A 15,942-nucleotide genomic window follows, 5' to 3' on the forward strand; every position below is an offset into this window, starting at 1 on the left:
ATTTGCACCCCGAAAAGTCCATAACTAGAGCACGGCGCAATACAGCACTTCTGTGCATGTGCAAAGCGCGCAGAACGCTTCTGCGCACGTGGCGAAACCCAGAAGTGTGCCGCATTCGCAAGCCAAAAAGCCAAAACATGAACCTAACACAACACGACTTAATATATATATATAACATTGAAAGCAGAAGAAAATGTGATGTTTACTTGTGTTCAAGTACTACTTCAAGCGGGACGTGGGTGGCGCTGTGGGTTAAACCACAGAGCTTAGGACTTGCTGATCAGAAGGTCGGCAGTTCGAATCCCCATGACAGAGTGAGCTCCCGTTGCTCAATCCCTGCTCCTGCCAACCTAGCAGTTGGAAAGCACGTCAAAGTGCAAGTAGATAAATAGGTACCGCTCCGGCAGGAAGGTAAACAGTGTTTCCATGTGCTGCTCTGGTTCGCCAGAAGCGGCTTAGTCATGCTGGCCACATGACCTGGAAGCTGTACGCCGGCTCCCTCAGCCAATAAAGCGAGATGAGCACCGCAACCCCAGAGTCAGCCATGACTGGACCTAATGGTCAGTGGTCTCTTTACTACTTCAAGCACTTTTTCTTATACTTTTAACATAACACAAAGTCTAGACAGGATAAGTCAGAAGTCAAACACAAAACGCACCCAAACTCTAAGGTGTGACAACTATCCTTTGAAGGTAGTTGCACAATTAAACCACATATTTCAGCAATGCAAGCTAGTAAAGCCATACCTCATTTTGCTAAATTCTGCCTTGCAACTAGTCATCTAGCAAGAGGCAATTGTGGGTCAGAATGCATGCACAATAAGATATCAGTCATTGACACTGTTGGAAAAAACACAGTAATAAACCAGAGCAGGCTACTGTCTCAATGCATCTACAAACTAGTTCACATGAAACTTCCCTATACATTCCATCAAATGGAGAACTGACTGAAATTCAGAGAAACAATATTAATCATGGCTCTTTAGCCCATAGTTTAACTTGGAAGGAAGGAGTGGTAAAAGGCAATGCATTTCCAACCTTTTCTCCCTCCAACACACTGAGCAGCTGCTCTCATTCTGTTAACAAAGGATTTAGCCTTACACAACAGAACTTCCCCCTCCTGCACACACACCCTGGGGGAAACTCCAGAACAAATTGGGGGGGGGGGATGAGAGGGGGAAAGTTCCACTGTGAAAACAGAAATCCTTCCACCAACGGAATGACTGACTTAGCACTACTTTGGATACAAGTCTAAGTCCGGGGACGAGAGGGCATAGTGTGAACACTTGGTGAAACCTTCAGAAGCTAAGTTAATGCTTTGCCAAAGAAAGCAGGCTTAGGTCTGATCAGCACCTGGAACCAAGTCCTATATTACCTATGTAACCCTATGTATCTACTCCTGAAATTCATGATAGAGAAGAGGAGGAGTTTGGATTTGATATCCCGCTTTATCACTACCCTAAGGAGTCTCAAAGTGGCTAACAATCTCCTTTCCCTTCCGTGAGGTGAGTGAGGCTGAGAGACTTCAGAGAAGTGTGACTAGCCCAAGGTCACCCAGCAACTGCATGTGGAGGAGTGGGGAATCGAACCCAGTTCACCAGATTACAAGTCCACTGTTCTTAACCGCTACACCACACTGGCTCATCATATATTTAACAAAATAGTCTTCTTCTTTTTAAAAAGGGTAACTCGAGGAAGTTAAACATGATTAATTTGCAAGCATGCTTCTCTGCTAAGGTGAATCTAGAATAGCAAAAATGCACAGTGTTCAAAACTCCCATTGTTCTAGGCACATTTTGCAACAGGGAATTTCATTAGCATGAGCCGTTTCTGAGCTCTGGGCGCAGTACTGCACCTAAGATTTCTGATTAAAACTGCATAGTGGAAGGAAAGGAGGAACTTTTGCTGCCTCCCCACTTCCAGCTACTCTCTCTGGAGAAGAGACCCTCTTAAAAATATTGGGGGGTGGGCAGGGGAAAGACTAGACCATGTGAAAAGTGAACATAATATTTTAGCTGCAGTTCATTCATTTTCAGCTTTGTATTCTTGTTATTAAATAGCGCACCTAGACATTCCGTTGTTGAGCCCATAATCTACGTTTAAGGTGCCATTTAGCTGCTAGCTTTCATATTCCAGGTTTTAACACCAGAAATGCTCTGTCTCCATCACCTGGGCTGTTTGGGCAATCTATCCCCTTCCCCTAAACAAGACACTAGCTCAGTTTTTTAGAGTGCTGATAACACCACAGTTGTGGGCTCAATCCCCATATGGGACAGCTGCATATTCCTGCATTGAAGGGCTGGACCAGATGATCCTCAGGGTCCCTTCCAATTCTATGATTCAATTATTCCTGGAGCCAATTATTCACTTCTGCAAATGGAGATGATGCACTTTTGACCCCTCAATTTATGCATTTCTATGTATTTCACATTTGTATGACTAGGAACAGAAAAACCTGGGGCACCTAGCAGTGTTTGAAATTAGCCAGGTACATTTTGGTAGTGGTGTTGCGACTACGTGGAGATTTCTGGGTGCCAGGTTGGTGACCAGAGTTTAAAAACCTCTGCCTTAGTCCATAGTTAATACCACTTCCATTTTCAGTTTGCGCGTTTCTCCTTCTTGTATAATGGGACAAGTGAATTGTTGTAAGAACAAGCTACAGTCAAGCAATGTAGTTGAGATCATAGAATTGTAGTCCTGGAAGGGACCCCAAAGTTCATCTAGTAAAGGCAAAGTAAAGGACCCCTGGACAGTTAAGTCCAGTTGAATTCGACTATGAGGTCCGGCGCTCATCTCTGCTTTCAGGCCGAGGGAGCTGGCATTTATCCATGGACAACTTTTCCAGGTCATGTGGCCAGCATGACTAAACCACTTCTGGAGCACGGAACACCATGACGAGTGCCAGAGCGCATGGAAACGCTGCTTATCTTCCCACTGCAGCGGTACCTATTTATCTACTCGCACTGGTATGCTTTTGAACTGCTAGGTTGGCAGGAGCTGAAACAAAGAAGCAGGAGCTCACCCCATCACAAGGATTTGAACCACCGACCTTATGATCGGCAAGCCCAAGAGACTCAGTGGTTTACACCACAGCGCCACCAGGGTCATCTAGCCCAACCCCCTAACGAAAAGACATTCAGTTGTGATGACAGTAACCTAGATTTAAGGGGCCACTTGGCACCTAGCTTATATATCTGAGTTTCTAACAATGGCACCTAGTCCTCAAGCCACCTAAAAAATTGCCACTGGCACTTAAGAAATGTTTAAGAACTAGTTCACGGTCAATGAATTTGAAACATTTCATTCATGTTGTCCTTATGACAATTTTCCAAAATTATATGGACATATGAGATTTAGAACCAATCCCACCAATGTTTTTTTTCTTTTTTTTACAAACCTATTTTAAGAGAAAAGACACTATTTGATAGCCTTCATTCAACAGCCATAAGCAAAGGTACACAGACAGTTTTTGTAATGAAAATGCATCTTAAGCCAAACCAATCAAAAGTTAGATGCCATGACTCCACCTTTTCAAAATTGTCCGTTTAATGCCTTCCCTCTGGTCAGTTTGAAAGAGTTCTGTACAGTCATACCTCTTCTTGCAAACGCATCATGTTGCTTTTTTTGGGTTAAGAACATGGCAAACCCGGAAGTGTTTACTTCTGGGTTTTACCGTGCGCGTGTGCGCACAAGCACATACAGAAGCGCACATACACATGCACAGAAGCCCCACTCTGGTTACAGACTTTTCGGCGTGAAAACGGCACCCCGGAATGGATCGTGTCTGCAACCAGAGGTACCACTGTAGTTTTGTTTCTTATGATGAAGTGGTAGCAAATAGGATAACCATAGAACAGGGCCCAATATTCAAAGGTCGGCTTAAACACACACACAAAATCCCTAAAATGCAAATCCTTATGTTATGCGGAAGTCAGTTCCTAGAGTTTCCAAAGCAACTTATCAAACAGTGCTAGGAGCAGGTTTCAGAAAGGGATGGGGTGGGGTCATTTCAGAAATCCTTTCATACATACAAAGCATGTTGTGCAGCCTTTTTGACCAGGGCCTGTAACAAGTCTGTATGTAGAAAGAAACTGCCCTGATGCTCCTAAGGACAGAACAAGGGGGACCTGCAAAAGGAGTGTTGCTGTATGGAGTGTTCCTGTTCAGGGTTACAGCCAGATATACCCTCTTCCACTATATTCCCCTCCAACTGCCTCCCAAAGATGCTCTGTGGCCAGTGAGCATGCTTAGCCGTCACTGCCCTGTTGATATGTGTGTGGACTGTCCCTCTTGTATTCCTTATGGATTGTTTGTACATCTGCAAACCCTGTGGTTTCATCATACTGATACCTCCCCTCTTGGTTATCATGGGCCCTGCTTTTGCTAAAGTCCACCAATATTAACCAGCTCAGTTTGCTTTTAGGAGAGACAAAAGTTTCTAATAGCAAAGTTTAGTGTCTATAATCAAACTAACATGATTTTCATTCTGATATTAGTTCTCTACAGGCACTCTCTTATGTTACATAAACACATGACGGGGGATGCAAAGACAAGTATCTTGTTTGACAAGATTTTACTAGACTATGATTTAGACTTTTAAAATTTTTAAAAGTAGCTATAATTTGTAAAAACAGTATAAAGACATCAGTTAAAACTAAATAAAACTTAACACCACAAAACTACAGAGCTGATTTTAAAATCCATCAAAAGCCAGACAAAGCAAAACGGTATTTAGGGTTTGCCTAAAGTTAGGAAAAGATGGTGCCAACCTGACCTCCAAGGAAGGCAAGTTTCACAATTGGGTGCTGGTACAGAAAAGGCCCTGTCCTGGGTATCCATCAACCTAGCTTCCCTTTGTGGTGGCACATACAATACGGTCACTGATAAAAGACTGTTAATTTTGGACAGGAGGCCATCTTTCAGATATCAAGTATTGGTATTTTTGAAATTGTGTTGTGTTATATTGGGTTGAAACCAGTCTAAGTTAGTTGCATTAGGGTCCTACTGAAAACTGTATGAAATGTTAGTTAAGACTTAAGTCGCAGTTATTTCACTGGAAACAAAGTGCAACTAAATTTTAATCCAAGCTATCATTCGCCAAACCAGTTAATCATTTGCAAAAATAATATAACAAAAAACATACTGGAAAACCTGTTCAGTTTCTCCAACACAAACTATTTGATGCAAGAATAATCTAAGAGTGCATATGCTTTCTTGTGCTTCATGTATTTTACATGTGAGGAACAGAGCTGTCTTATTACTGATCTTCTAAGTCACTCTGGGAACTTTTGGCTAAAGAATGGAGTAAAAGTGTTTTGGATAGATAATCAATAAAATAAATCAGAAATTACAAAGCAGAGCCATAATGCCAACCAAATCAATGGAGGTAAAAATAAATAAATAAATAAATCACAACTTCATTCATCCAGGTGATGTACTTCAATGTTTTTTAAAGAAGTGGAATGGACCTCTAAGGCCATCTGGTTCAACCCTAGCTGATGAACACTATAGCATTCCACCACTTTCCAGGGCAGCCTGTTCCACTGTCAAACTGTGCTAACCAGAGGTGCAGAACTCAAACCATGATCTGAACACCTAGTTGCACGTGCAGTTATTCCTAATGTTTAGCTGAAATCACCTTTCATGTAATTCAAACCCTTTGGTTCGGGTCCTACTATCTGAAGCAACAGGAAACAGGCTCAATCCAATCATGTGACAGCCCTTGGAGGTATTTGAAGAGATACATACTGCCTTTTAATTGTCTCTTTTCCAGACTAAACAAACCCAACTCCATTAACCTTCACCATCCAGTTTGATTTCATTTTCTAATCTCTCAGAATCATGCAGCTATAGTTTTAACTTCATATTCACAGTGCAGCAGCCTCTGGAGGCAGAGCAACAGTAACTGTCAATTTAGACATCACATCACATCCATTAGCACTGGCCATTTGGCCTGCTAGTCTGCCAACCGACTGAAATCATGCTTTTGTCAATTCAGACAATATGCAAAATTACAGTCTTCCTTTAACCATAGTTTGAACCATCTTCAGCCATTAGCTCTTCCTGCCGGGGGGGGGAGTCTGTTAGACTCCTGGTGACCCTGCTGCTTCACTGGGTCCAGCTAAATCATCCTCAACTTCAGTGTCTTCCCCCTCTGACCTGCTGCACCTCTTGGGCCTTACATTAGCTACACATGGGGTGGATAACCTGTTCCCTTTCATTTGTTGTCAGGCTCCAACTTCCATTACCCACTATAGCCAATGGTCAGGGATGATGTCCAGCAACACCTGGAGAGTCACAGATTAGCAAGCCCTGAATTATGCAATGATCACAAGTGCATGCCATGGTAATCAATGTTTGAAATTTGCCAGGAGCACTTTGCACCTGGTTATCGGCCACTTGCAGCCAAATGAAGATGCCCGGGCACCAGGATGACACCTGACCAACTGGGGGTGCAAGCCTGGGGATCCTTGGATCTTGACTGTTTTCATACACTAGCAACACATCTAGCATTATTATATTGTATTTTATCTGCACAAACATAATGAATTTCAGGAACCAAATAGCTGTATTGAAAAATATAACTTTTGAGGCATCTAGCCCCAAAATTGCAACTAGGCATTCTGTTTTGGAAACTGTTACCCTGGTTTAAGGAGCCATTTGGTGCCTAGCCATATCTGAGTTTTTAACACTGATGGTAATCCAACAAATCACAGTAAACCAAGAACATTCCTGGACCTGTCATTGCAGTTTGCTTGGTGCCAATGAATCACAATCCGTGATTCAGATCTAACACTAAGCAGGGGATCATAGTTTGCTTCCACCCAACACAAGCACAATGGAGAAAATTAGGCACAATTGGCTTGTGCACAGGTAGCCATAGTTTATAGCTTACAATGTGAAAACACAACCAGCATGTGTAGTTAGCAACATGCAAACAAAGAAGACAACAAAAACTTCAATGATTACTTCTGAGATGAAAGAACAGTTGCCTTGGCAAACATTCCGTATCCTCATAATAATTTATCATCACTCAACCAAATCAATTTCCTTTACTGAAAGAAGTCACCAATTACTTCATTATATACATTTATGGAATTGGGTGGCTAAAGTATACTCTGCATTTCCTAAAAATATACTTCCATTAATGTTTTATTATTTAAAAACAACTGCCGGTTTAATAAAGCAAAAAGTAAAATTTAAACAATTAAACTAAAAAATAGCCTCACTAACCAACATGTAACTTCCATACAATCCAGTGGTTTTTAAATGACATCTACAGTTCTTCATAACAAAAGACTGGCTTTCAAAGCAAGATCATACAATTTTCAACCTTAGCAGTAAAAATTTAAATAATATTATGCTCTGCATCTAAGCACAGGCCTGAATAGAATCTTATCAAAAGTGAAAACTCCATCAACAGAATGCAGAACAGCCAAATCTATTACGTAATAAATGCAGCTTTATTCCTACTGTTGCACAATGTAATTAAATCCGGGGGGGGGGGGCAGTTGCTTCATACAAGTATGTCATTGAATAATTCTGTATCCATTCAGTAAAGGACTTATGTAGGTTACAACATGGCATTGTAGTTTATGTAGTTCACAAACTTCCAGCAGCAGAAGCCTCTTATGACTAAGACATCAAAATTTCTTACTGGTTCACAATTGCAACCCAGTTTTTAACTACTTAAATTGAATTGGAATATCTACAAGAAGTGCCTTTACTAAGTTTATTTTCTGCTTACACATGGTTCACTTTGATTATGAGGTACAAATGCCAGAAGTCACAGTACATCATACAGAAGTGAAATGTAAGAGTTCAGAATGTCCAGCTATTTCAAAAAAGGTAAGTAGAATAACCATCCTAAATTGAATCCATTTACTGTAGTCTCTCCACTTGCCAAACTTATTACTAACAATATTCGTAAGCAAAACCCAACCAGATTATTTTTTTCAGATATACAAGGTATTTAACAGTACTGCCTGATGTTTTAGAGCACTAGCAAAGAGCTGCTAAAAGTCTTGACTCAGAATCTTTTCCTTTGTATAAAGTTTTTTTTAAGTGCTTTTTATGAGTTTCACAATAGAAAAGCAGACTGAGCCGCGACTTTATTTACTCTCCCACTAGCTACTAGTTCCCTCCATTACAAGACTGGGGACCTCTCAAGTAGATCTCACAATGAAATTCCATTTTCAAAGGAGAATAAAAGGAAGGAAGGTGATTTAGGCAGCAGTGCGTAATTAAGAGCTCAGTGATGCATATGTCGTCAGCAACTGTAAGGGGCTTCCACTTTCTGCACTCTTCCTTCCCTTCCCAGTCCTCAGAAGCCCCAATCTTTCAAGATACAATACTAATGGTAGAAGGGAATGGGAGCAAGGTGGGAAATTAAAGAAATATATTCCACTTCTTGGGAATGTTTAAGTACTGACATCCGCCATTTTCTGAGCAGAGGAGGAAGACATGTTGGAACAAAAACACAAAAGGGAGCAGCCATTTCCACTGTTCTATTCCAATCCTCAGAGTAACCAGTACTCCTGTTTCAACTACTGCCATATTCTCAAGTACTAGATAATTTTGTTGGTGCAGAGATGGGGAAGGGAAACAAGCAGCTGGTAGGGAAGGATCCTTCAAGATCTTTTTCTAGATGCAACTTGCTACCACTCATAATAAGGCTTATTTCAGGCAACATATATGTATCACTTCCTCTAGCAGTGAAAAACAAAATACACTCATCCTTTGGGGAAAAGAGATAATGACTACTTTATCTCCCAAGAGCTATAATTCTTACCGTATGTGAGGGATGCCAACTCCCCCTTGCAGAATCTTGTATAGTTTGCTTTCATATAGCAGCTGGGGATGTCTGGCCTTCTGAGACTCCAACTTCACAGCTACTTCCTGCAGTGAAGAGGGAATATGGGTCAGAGATCCTATTGGAGCAAGAGGACTGCATTTCTCCACTACAGCATATTTGAGGGCATGGGAAAGCCTTCCACAGGAATATCCTGGTAAGTGACAAGCTCCGCAAACGTATTCCACACAGTGCCGACTTCTGTAAATATCCATCCTAGGGATACTAACATTAATCCATTATTCCCAGAAAGTGTTAAAACACTATGATGAAGGTGCCTTCATTGCCTCTTGAACGAGGTTAATTGTGAATGCAAGAAAAGAGCTTAGGTGCAGTTTCTCTATAGATCACATAAGGATCCCCCCCTCAACAATACAAACGGCCTCTTTATCCATCTATTACCAGGCAGCCTGGCGTTTTATGTACTACAAACACTACTAAGCTAACAATTAAAAGAGTCGGGGCGGGGGGAGAGAAAATTTTCAAAACTGAACCAAGCATTGCAGACTCATCACTGCAAATACAGGACGGAAACCCTATTACAAAAATACAAATCAAAACCCTACACCGTGAAGGTGCTTATTATGATTTGTCACGATCGTGTTCTTCCCACCCCCACCCCGCAAAAAGAATCTAAGAAATAAGTTCCAAAATAAAAATGAGGAGGAAAAAGTCCGACGCTAATATCTATAAACGACTAAAGCGGAGAGGCGGCGAAGGAGAAGTCAGAAACGGCCCTCGACATAAGGGCGAAGTGGGGGCGGCCAGGCTTTGTGGCAAGAGAGTCCGGGGAGCTTTTCCTGGCGCTTTCCCCCCGAGTTGATGTTCTGCCAGGCGGGGTGGGGGGAAAGGAGCGAGAAGCGAATCTCGGACGCGACGGGGGAAGAGAGGGGGGGGAGAAGAGGCCCGGGCGCCCGCCGGCCCTTACCTCCCCGTTGGTGATATTGATGGCCAAGTATATGTCCCCGAAGGAGCCCGAGCCGATCTTCCGCACCAGCTTGTATTTGCCCCCGACGATGAACTCGGCCTTGGAGCCGCTGCTGCTCGCCATGGCGACTGGGGGAGAGCGCGAGCGGGGAGGGGGGGAGGGGGGCTTGTTCACACGTCGAGAGCCCGACTGCCGAGTTTCTCCTCAAGGAGCCCCCGCTACGAAAAAGCCAGGATTTCGAGGGGTCTGTCGGTGGGAGGAAGAAGAAGAAGAGGGGGGAAGTGTATGGAGGACGGGGGGAGGGAGGACTCCGGTCCCCGAGGCTCCGTTCGCAACCAGGCCCCTTTGTAGGAAGCGGACGTCCCCCTCCACACGCTTCCGCGGCTGTCAGCGCTCTCTCTGCCCTCTCAGGAAAGGCAGCCCTGAGGGCTGGGAAGGGAGGGAGAAGCTCGAGCGGATCCGGCTGCCGCCGCCGCCGCCTGGCGCTTCATTCGGCCGCCGCCGCCATCTTGTCTGTCTCTCTCTTGCTCTCGCTCTCTTTCTCTCTCTCTTTCGCTGCTGATATCCAGGACACAAAATGCCTCCAGCCCGCGACCGACGCTTCTTCACCGCGCAGAGCACTCTGGGAAACAGGGGAGGAGAAGCGTCTCTCTGCGCATGCGTTTCCCGGAGGGAGGACAAGCAGGAAGTGTGCGTGATCTTAACGGCTTGGAAGGGATCGGCTGGTTTGGCGCATGCGCAGAAAGGCGCGGGTTGTGTTTGCCCCCCGCCTTAAGAGTAGACCCGCCCGTTAAGTACCGTAGGCAACTCTTTGAATTACGCAGTTTTCATCACGCTACACATGGGGTTGGGAGGGGCAGGGGGAGATAAGAAAGAAAGAAAGGTTTAATATAGCGTATAGTCCAAGAGAGGCTTCTCGAAGTGACTGAAGCAACCGGTTCAAGCCCTTATACTGTAACTGGAATGTGCCAGGTGTGCGGGGCTTGATCGTTTGCTTTTTATCGCGTTCATGCTGCATGGAATTCGGGGTGGCGTACGTGTCTCTTCCGCCTCCTCATGTAATCCCCACAACAACCCTGCGGGGTAGGTTAGTCTGAGCTTCATGGCTGGGTTGGGATTTAAACCCTGGTCTCCCAGGTCTTGGTCCTACCCTCTTAACCACTACACCACACTTTCCATAGGGTCCACACGTCTAATTATGTTAGATGCCCAAGTGAATCGGCATTGTTGTTTAGTCGTGTCCGACTCTTCATGACCCCATGGACCAGAGCACGCCAGGCACTCCTGTCTTCCATGCCTCCCGCAGTTTGAACAAACTCATGTTGGGCATACAGGAATACAATCCAGAAAACCTTTAGAAGAAGCAGGAGGAAAATGCCCAAATTGCAAGGCTAAAATGCAGGTGGAGGGCATCTACACCTATCTGAGTTCCGGGGAAGAAAAGTGTGGCACACATTATGTACAGTGGTACCTCGGGTTAAGAACTTAATTCAATATGGAGGTCTCTTCTTAACCTGAAACTGTTCTTAACCTGAAGCACCACTTTAGCTAATGGGGCCTCCTGCTGCCTCTGCGCCGCCGCTGCATGATTTCTGTTCTCATACAGAAGCAAAGTTCTTAATCCAAGGTAATATTTCTGGGTTAGTGGAGTCTGTAACCTGAAGCGTATGTAACCCGAGGTACCACTGTATTTATTGCATTGGTCTTCTGAGACACAGCGGTCTCTACACCAATGGTGGGACATTTATGGCACACAAGCAGCCCTAATTTGGGCCCCAAGAACGTTATCCTTAGTCCATGTCCATCTATACCACGTGTGACATGAGGGGAGGGCATGTAAAGATGTGACTCCCAGCCTAAAGCAGAGTTTGAAGTTAGTGGTAGCTTCCAATCCCTGGGCTTTCAAACCAGTTTGGCAAAAGAATTGGGGTTCGCAGGTGCTGGCAGACATCAACATCTGCAACCCTCATAGAGTCTTTGCCTGTGGCGTTGGATTTCAAACCGCATGGGCAAAGGAAAACATTTCACCACCTGAGAAAATGTTTCACCTGTTGTCATTGTGACATCAGATGATTGACAGGTGCACTTTTCAAAATGGGCTGCACGGTTTCTGGAGAGTAGGATTATGTCCCCCAGCTGGAAGCAGTTCTCCATGCTTGTTCTAGGATCTAGGTGACCTATAATCAAGTTAAAAACGTGCAAAATTGTTTAAAATGTACACCACAATGGAAAATCAATATATAAAACTCCGGGTTCCACAGACGGGGTGAGAAATTTATCAGCAACCAAGAGTGGCACTAGCATAAACCCTTCACACAGCTTGATTAAACTGTATTTTGATAGTTCAAGAAAAGAAAAATCTTAACTTGGTGCTGAAAAGATTTTGGTGTCAGGGCCAAACAGGTTCATGCTAAATAAGAACTGAGTTAGAAAGAGCAGGAATTCATATCTGTTTCTATTCTAGGGTGCTCTTTTGAGGGATGGGGTGGAGTGGACACACTGAGGCCCAGCTATATCAAAATTTGATATCTTAATTTGATATTTCTTAATTTTCTCACTTCCATTCCTGGGAATAATTAAAAAGTCATCCTCAGTGTGAACCAAGAAATGACCTGTCCAGACAATGGTTCATTCTACCATACATATGCTTGTCTGTATGTCCTTTTCCAGCCACTCCATTCTAATCCCCCCTCCTACCTGGCTGCCAGGTATTTCAGCTCTCCACTTCTCAGCATTCCATACCATTGAGTTATTATGGGCTGGCTTGGAGATATATAGAAATATTTCCATATTTCAGAATTGTTGTGCGTCCCTCAGGTTTACCTCAAGTCGGCCAGTGCTTTTCTCTTGTGCATGGCTGTCTTAAGCACAATACTCATGGGTATTACTGTACAAATATTGGTGCGTGTATTTTTCAATATATGTTGGCATTTGTTCTAATAGTTACCTCAGTGAAACTGAACCGTCTCTGAGCATAATCACATAGCTTCCTTCTTACCCTAAGCAACTAACATCTCGTTTTCTCTCATTTAATGTGGCTCTTGAGTAAGCAAAAACACCTGGCTTTCAAAGTTCTGTCTGCTTGCACTTCCGCTTTTTCTCTCTCATAAGCGTGAGAACACAGGAAACATCTGCCTAATCAAGCAATAGATGACTGGTACAATGCACAGTAAACCATAAGTGCAAACGGTATTTTGCATGAATATGCTAACAAGCAAAATCTTGAAACGAATGGTAGGCCTAGTACTTGAAGCCAAACTAAATGTCTTAATTTGATCTTGAGAGCTATGTATAACACATAAGCTGTATTTAGCAAGTTTCTGGAGTTAGGTTTTTTTCTTTTTGAAAAAGCTGCAGTGGGATGCAAATATAATCAGAGGAGCGATAAAGAGAAGAGTCTATCTAACCTTTTCCCTGTTGGATTGCTTTCCCATCTGTTGGTGAAAGGATTAAGTCTAGGCCAAAATCCTTACCTCCCAGTTTCCCAAAAACATCCCTGCTGAAAATATGGACCAGCTTCCTACTCATTTCTTGGGACAGAAGTAGTTTCCGCCATTTTGTTTTTGAGGGAGGAGCTGCCCTTATCTTTGTTAACCTCATGAGGAGTCCAAATGTTTTCCACGTTTCTTGCTTTTTTAATAGTGTCACAGGGCTCTCAGCACTTTATGCAATGCCTTTGGAGTGATGCAGTGTGACAATGCCGTAGTACAGTTGGTCATGGAACTGACTAGAGGGGTGGCAGCCATAGACTTAGTATTAAGTAATGCCCAGGACCTTGTGGAAGATGTAACTAGAATAATATAATTGTAGAGCTGGAAGGGATCATGAGGGTCATCTAGTCCAACCCCCTGCAATGCAGGAATCTTTTTGCCCAACGTGGGGCTCAAACCCACAACCCTGAGATTAAGAGTCTCATGTTCTACCAATTTACCTATCCGGTTGCTGAACTGATTGGAAACAGTGACCATAGTGTTAGCAAGTATCTATCTAAATGGACAGCTGCAAAGGAAGTCCTAACACATGTTGCTTCCAAATGCCTGTTTATTGCGCATTCATCCCAATTTGTTTACACAGCGTTTGTGTGAAGGTTATATATCAGCTGCTTATTAAGCATTCATTCTGACTTGTTTGTGTGGAGACTGTACAACATCATATCAAGCAATTGTTGATATCCATCACTTTCTAGTACATTTGCATCTGTCTTTGCGACCGAAGATGTATGGCAAATATCTGTTCCCGAACAAATGTTACAGAGAATGGAGTCCTCGGAACTGAGGCAAGTTGCAGTGACAAGAGACACATTTCTAGGTCTTATTGACAAATTAAAAGCTGACAAATCGCCAGATGGCATCCACCTGAGAGCTCTAAAATAACTCAAATGTGAAATTGCTGATAGTCTAACAAAAATATGTAACTTAAGAGCAGGCTCCATACCCAAGGACTGAAAAATGGCCAAGGTAACACCAATTTTAAAAAAGGAATCCTGGGGGAATCTTAAATATTACATGCCAGTTCACTAAACATCTGTTCTGGTAAAACTGCTATTAAATATAAAAATACCAAGCACATAGAATAATATGTCTTTCTGAAGCAGAACCAGTATGACTTTTGCAAGAGTCTCTCACTATCTCTCTAACTTTGTACAGTTCTTTGAGAGTGTCAACAAGTATATAGATAAAGGTGACCCAGCTGACATTGCATACTTGTTCAAAAAGCTTTTTTATAAGAGTCCCTTACCAAAAACTCCTGAGTATGTTTAGCTGTCGCTGAATAAGAGGAGAGGTCCCATAAATGGACAGTTCTCACAGTGGAGGGGTATAGAAAGTAGAGTCCCCAAAGGAGATGTGTTGAGACCTGTGCTTTTTAACTTGTTCATAAATGATCTAGAGTTAGTTGTGAGCAGTGAGGTCAATGATACCAAATTGTTTAGGGTGGTTAAGCAAAAAGGGATCAAGAGGATCTTACCAAATTAGGTGAATGGGCAGTACAATGGTGAATGCAATTCAGCATAAGCAGGTGCAAAGTGATGCAGATTGGCACAAATATCTATCATCTATCTATCATCTATCATCTTCTTGATTTCACATGTAAACTAATGAGGCCTGAACTGATGGTGATTCACCAAGAACAAGAACTTGGGGGTATAGTGGATAGCTCAAAGATGTTGATCCAGTATGTAGCAGCTGTGAAAAAGATGAATTCCACTCAGGTCCTGCTTGTGAACATCTGGTTGGCTACTGTAAGAACAGGATGCTGGACTAGATGGGTATTTGGCCTGATTCAGCCAACACTTTCTTGTGTTCAAATTGCATTACTCCCTTGGCATTCCAGGAAGTACAGCTGGGTGGAGGCTGCTGAATGCCTACTGCCACTTCCCACTGGCCTCACTTTCCAGAATGGCTTGGCAGCGATGCAATGTGGCGTCATTCCCATGGCATTTCAGTTAGTGCGGCAACAGGAAACTGCAGTGTGCACTGCTGTGAGCTGGGCAGGCCTTTTTAAAAGTTTTTTTTAAAAAAACCCCAAGGAAAATAATGGAAAACTCTTAGCCACCTTGTAAGGTTAACTAAGGTAAGTCACAATGCCTTAGAAATTTTGGGGAAATGTCTTTCCTCCAGTTTAGGACTCATCCACACCATCGCATAAAATGTCTAAAAATCCACATTTTTCTTATCTGAATTGGTCCATCGTAGTCCAAACCTGATCGCTTTGTACTTTCTTAATACTTGGATCAAACTATCCTCCCTGTCCATACTTGTAGGTGTGTTTATTTCATGCTTTTCCTATTTGCCTGCCTCTAGCCCACCTCTGCACCCACCACCCCTTTTTCCTTGATCATGAGTACGCATGAATGAACCTGCATGCGTGTTTCGTTTGTCTGCAAACATCCCTCCTCCCTCCCCTCCCACCACAGAGCTGGCCATCAAACACATTGCCAAGGATTGGAGGGGGGGGAGGAGGTGAGAGACAGGAGAAGAGTCCCATTCCACTCCCCGCTGGCTGCCTGTCAGAACTTCTGGGGGATATCCTTAAGTACTTGGGGCTGGAGGCTCAAACCATAAGGGCAGATTGACAGCATGCATTTAAAGGTTCTAGAAACCTTTCACTTTTGTTTGAGTCGGGGTCGTTCACTTTTTGAGAACTTACCTCTTCTGACGCCCCTT

The 15,942-nt window shown here is 43.4% G+C and overlaps 1 protein-coding gene across 18 annotated transcripts in view; it reads right to left on the bottom strand.

Annotated features, from left to right (window-relative positions):
* CSNK1A1 (casein kinase 1 alpha 1) overlaps nt 1–10,523 on the bottom strand; it is a gene marked incomplete at its 3' end in the record, with an annotated part of 43,721 nt that extends 33,198 nt beyond the window's left edge. For 6 of the 18 annotated variants that reach the window (XR_014544061.1, XM_083597430.1, XM_083597431.1 and 3 more), the window contains exons 1-2: nt 9,779–10,409; nt 8,791–8,897 (exon numbers count right to left, since the gene is read on the bottom strand). Coding sequence is in view for 15 of the 18 variants with exons in the window: in XM_083597430.1 (XP_083453556.1) it covers nt 8,791–8,897; nt 9,779–9,901 (230 nt within the window). Of the gene's footprint in view, nt 1–8,790; nt 8,898–9,778 lie in introns of all 18 variants that reach the window. The other 12 variants (XR_014544060.1, XM_083597424.1, XM_083597425.1 and 9 more) reach the window with 6 other exon arrangements.
* Nucleotides 10,524–15,942: the final 5,419 nt, after the last annotated feature.

Source organism: Podarcis filfolensis (assembly GCF_964270895.1).
Source record: "Podarcis filfolensis genome assembly, chromosome: 2".
In the NCBI taxonomy this organism is placed as follows: domain Eukaryota; kingdom Metazoa; phylum Chordata; class Lepidosauria; order Squamata; family Lacertidae; genus Podarcis; species Podarcis filfolensis.